The 5,019-nt window shown below is 38.0% G+C and overlaps 1 protein-coding gene across 1 annotated transcript; it reads right to left on the reverse strand.

Annotated features, from left to right (window-relative positions):
* Window positions 1–2,303: 2,303 nt before the first annotated feature.
* CSNKA2IP (casein kinase 2 subunit alpha' interacting protein) lies at window positions 2,304–4,463 on the reverse strand. The gene has a single exon (XM_059388373.1). The coding sequence runs from the start codon at window positions 4,461–4,463 to the stop codon at window positions 2,304–2,306; it is 2,160 nt and encodes a 719-aa protein (XP_059244356.1).
* Window positions 4,464–5,019: the final 556 nt, after the last annotated feature.

The raw sequence follows: 5,019 nt of genomic DNA on the forward strand, positions 1-5,019 counted from the left end.
AGCAATCCAGTGGAAAAATGGGCAGAAGACATGAAGAGACATTTCTCCAAAGAAGACCTACAAGTGGGCAACAGACACATGAAAAGATGCTCAACATTACTCATCATCAGAGAAATGCAAATTAAAACTACAATGGATCATCTCACACCTATCAGAAAGGCTAAAATAGAAAACATAAGAAACAAGTGCCGGCAAAGATGTGGAGAAAGGGGAATTCTTGTGCACTATTGGTAGGAATGCAAACTGGTGCAGCCATTGTAGAAAACAGTATGGAAGTTCCTCAAAAAATTAAAAATTGAACTATACTATGACCTAGTAATTGAACTACTGGGTATTTGCCTAAAAAAATACAAAAATATTGATTCAAAGGAAGATATGCACCCTTATGTTTACTGCAACACTATTTTCAATAGCAAAATATGGAAGCACCCAAAATGCCCATCAACAGATGAATGGATAAAGAAGATGTGGTATATATATGCAATGAAAATTATTCAGCCATAAAAAGATTGGTCTTGCCATTTACAACAATACAGATAGAGCTAGAGAGTATAATGCTAAGTGAAGTAAGTCAGTGAGAGAAAGGCAAATACCATATGATCTCACTCATATGTGGAATTTAAAATACAAAACAAATAACTATAGGAAAAGAAAAATAGAAAGACAGAGACAAACCAAGAAACAGACTCTTAACTATTGAGAACAAACTGATAGTTACCAGAGAAGAGTGAGTTGGGGGAATGAAGGAAATTGGGGATGGGGATTAAAGAGTACGCTTAACATAATGGGGGGAAAAAAAGAACTAGAATAAAAAGATAAACAAAAAAGTGTAGGATATAACAGAGACCTTGACACATTCTGTGCATTTCAAAGCAATTAGTATAGCTGTAGCATCCAGGAGGAAAATGTAGAAGAACAAGAAATAAGTGTTGAGAGGCTACCATAGTTCAATTATAAAAGAAATTTAGACTTTGCCAAGAAAACACTGGGCAATGATGAAAGGATTCTAGGCAGTGGAATGGCATTACCAAATTTGTTTCTTACAAATGTATTCAAAAGTTAGAAATGCACGTTTAGGAGTTATTGCAGTAATCCAGGTGACAAACAGTTGTGATCACAACTAGGGCAGGGTTGGAGTTGGAGAAAAAAAAGCTGGATTCTAGGAAAAGAAAGGCCATAGAACTCATGGACCTAAGAGTGGGGCAGGCAATGAAAAAAAAAAAAAAAGTCAAACATACCTCCATGATGAATGGTGGTACATTCATTGAAACAGGAACACTAGGGGCAAAGGATTGTAAATATAATGCTCCAATTTGTAAATATAAAGATAATAATTCTGGTTTCATCATGTTGAGTTTGAGATGCCTGTGCATTATTCAGTTGGAACTATTCAGTATAGAGTCAAAAGATATTGGTAGAACAGAATTTTAAGTCATCAGTGCATGAAAGAGATACTAATTCTAGTCCTAGGGGTTTGAGATGATCACTTAAGGTGAATAGATAAGACAGTCCTTCTCTTCCCACTACCAGTAGACCCAGTGGAACAAAAACATTTTTTAAACATTTTTATTAACCCATTTTGGATGTATAGATAGAAGTGATGAACGGGTAACTTTAGAGCCTACAATTTAAATATTGGCACAGAGCCTATAAATACTGGCACAGATGACAGGTAGAGTTATTTGTACTAGTTAGTTCTCTGCTGAGATTTGTTAACTAAGGTTGAATAAATCACTGGATTTCAGAGTGTGGGATCTTAGCATAGAAGGATTTTCGTTAGGAACACATAAGTAGAAAGAGATTCATATAACTAGAGAAAAAATTCCTCTCTATGTACATTCTTACCTGTTGAACATAATCTGAATTTTCTTTAGAGAGAGGGAAACAGATTAGCATGAATTGGCTTAAGGATACTGTCATTATCATGTTTTATGAGGAATGAGAATAACAATGAGCTAGATACTGTTCAGGACAAGATAGATGAGGTATTTCTGATTTATGGCCAATTATGATTAATTCATGTATCAATGATTATACATGGCTACTATAAGCCAGGCTTTTAGTTAAAAACCTGGGATTCAGTTTTGTTGTCTAGGAGATCATAGTCTATTATTTAACTAGAAAATAGACTTAAGAGTATTAGTTCCCCTTAACTAGGTGTTTCATCAGCTAAAATATACAGTCACACTTGGTTATTACTAAGAATTTTAATAAGCATGATAGGAAATCAATCTCTAGTTTCAAAGAACTAAGAGGTCAATTGCTTTCAAAGAAAGAAAAAGTTAATTTAATCAATATTTCTCTCATTTTGAAACTGTCTGGAAAATTTTGAACAGTATCTTTGGCCCCTTTGACCCTTTTACTGTGGTGCTATTCCTCATAGGCCATGTTTTGGGAGGTTGTGATTGACTTTGTGGTGGTTTTCCAGGAAGTGGCTGGTGATTTTTACTACATATAAACTCAAGCCAGGAGACCCCTGGAGGCAACCGGTGGTAACTAAGTACCTTAGTGAATACACAACCTGAGAGAGTAGATGTGGTAGACTCTTTGGAAGGAGACAGTAAGGAAGGTGGAGTGCAAGAGGAAGAGGAAGAGGAAGAAGAAGATGAAGAGGAGGAGGAGGATGTAGAGGAGGAAGAGGACTGTGGCTGAAAATTACTACTTTTCTTAACATAAAGCAGCCAGTCAATAGCCTGGGGTTGTTGGCTTACAACTTTGTTTTCAGGGCCTGCTGTCGGCCATTTGTTATTTAGCTCCTGTGTGATTTCAGGTTCAGATGGAGAGAAAATACGTATCTTCTCCATTCCTTCAAGGTTGTCTTCAGGGGCTTCATCAGGCTGATTTTCTTTCACAGGGGATGGGAGACAAGATGAGAGAGAAGTCTCTGGTAGAGAAAGGAGAAAAACTAATTTCACTTCTGTTTCTCCCTCAGAACCAAGTTCAGGTGTTGGTATGACAAACAGCGTTGCACCTCGAGGATCCTTCCTTCCTGTAAGATGGTTACACTGAGATTTTATGCAGGAAGCACAAGCTAAACAAACTACATAATTTGATGAAAGACGGGGACCAGGATGAGGATTTGGTCTTCCCCTCATCCTTCGAAAGAGAATCTGCCTACAGAGATCCCTCTGGATTCTAGTCTTGGAAAGAGAATTGACAATTTTATTTAGGACATCATCAGGCACAGTTCCACCTTTAACAATGCAAGGATAAATGTAATTTAAACTCCATGGAATTTCTTTATTTGATTCTGTCTTTGCACAAAAATCAAAGCTGTTTTTACTTTGGAATCTGGAGCCCAATGTTGAAGCAGCTATATTTCTGATAAAGTGTTTGGAGCTTGATAATGACGGACCTAAGACATTTGGTTTAGAATGGGATGAAGATAAATCTGTGGCTTTCTGTTTGTCATTCGGTGACAAAGTGCTCTGAAACTTGGAGTGACAAACTGGTGAGCTCAAGGTCCTAAAGTCCTGATTAAGTGTAAGCACTGTCTGAGATTTGAGTGAGAACAATGGCAAACTCTGAGCCTGGCGGACAGAATGTGCTGGAGGTGATTTCCTTGGTTTTGAGTGGGACAGTGGTAAACTCAGAACACAGGAACTAGAATTCAGTGTAGGTGCTGTCTGATATCTTGAGTCAGGTAATGGTGAGTTCAGAGCCATTTGATTGGATTTCGATGAATGTGATGACTGAAGCAAGACATTTATTTGAGGTGTAGAGTTGAGTGATGGTGAGCTCAAAGATCTTTGATTGCGCTCTAACAAAGATGTCCAAAGGCTATCCAATGAAGATGCTTTCTGAGGCCTGGATTGCGGTAATGTTGGGCTAAGCACTCTTTGATTAGATCCCAAAGATGATGATGTCCAGAGGATGTCTAGGGAAGGTGTATCTTGATGTTTGGAGGGAAATAATGATGAACTTGAGACTCCCTGATTAGACTTCTGTGAAGATGATGTCGGGCAAAAGTCTGGTGAAGATGAAGTCTGAGGTTTGGGGAGGGGTGATTGTGAGCTCAGATTTGTTTGGGTGGACTCCAAAGATGAAGATGTCTTATTAAGTTCAAGTGAAGATGTTGTCTCAGGTTTATGATGTATCACAGGTGAGCTCAGGGCTCTCCGATTAGGCCACAGTGAAGTTCTCTGGTGGAGGTCTAGTGAAGGGGTGGCCTGACATTTGGGTTGGGATACTGGTGCTTTCAGAGCCTTGTTATTGAAGCCCTGTGAAATTGTGTCCTGAGACTTGACAGATGACAATAATGAGAAGCTCTGTGCCATCTGCTTAGAGCTAACTGGAGGTGCTGCAAGATGATTACTATGGGACTGCAGTCTGACCACAGGCTGGTTATTAGATTGATTTAGTTTTTCACCTGTGTACTGATGTGTTAATGAATTGGTTGTGGCCAGTTGGTAAGAGTGTTCTAAAGGCACAAAGTGTTGATCATAACATGCCAATGGTATCATCTTGTGCTACTGATAGAGGTCTTTTTGAAAGCAGCTGGCTTGTAGGATATTTGAAAGTCTTTTAGATGGATTCATTGGACAATGAATATTTTAAAATAAATAGTCCTTGGTAGTTTCTTCCTTCTATCTTGTTTCCTCACTGTTAATTGCCAAATATCATAGAGTATATCAAAATTCAGATATAGATGAGGTTGGAAAAATTATGACCATTAGAGATTCTCTGCTATCTTCTCTTTCATTTCCTAGAGGTATTTTATTTTTCTCTTGAGGAAATAATGCCTGTTAATAAAATAATGAAGAGATTTCAGAAGAGATGCTGATAAGGATATTAATTTTCTCAAACAATTTTTATAGTGATTAAGGCATGGGCTTTATGTAAAATCCAAGCCATTTACTCTGTGTGTAACTTTATTTTTTAAATTTTATTTATTTATTTGAAAGAAAGAGTGTGTAAGTGAGAGAGCATGAGCAGGCGGAGAAGCAGACTCCCTGTTCAGGAAGCCCAACATGGGGCTCAATCTCAGGATCCTGGGATCATGACCTGAGCTGAAGTCAG

This window comes from Mustela nigripes, chromosome 2 (assembly GCF_022355385.1).
Source record: "Mustela nigripes isolate SB6536 chromosome 2, MUSNIG.SB6536, whole genome shotgun sequence".
NCBI classification, from domain to species: Eukaryota; Metazoa; Chordata; class Mammalia; order Carnivora; family Mustelidae; genus Mustela; species Mustela nigripes.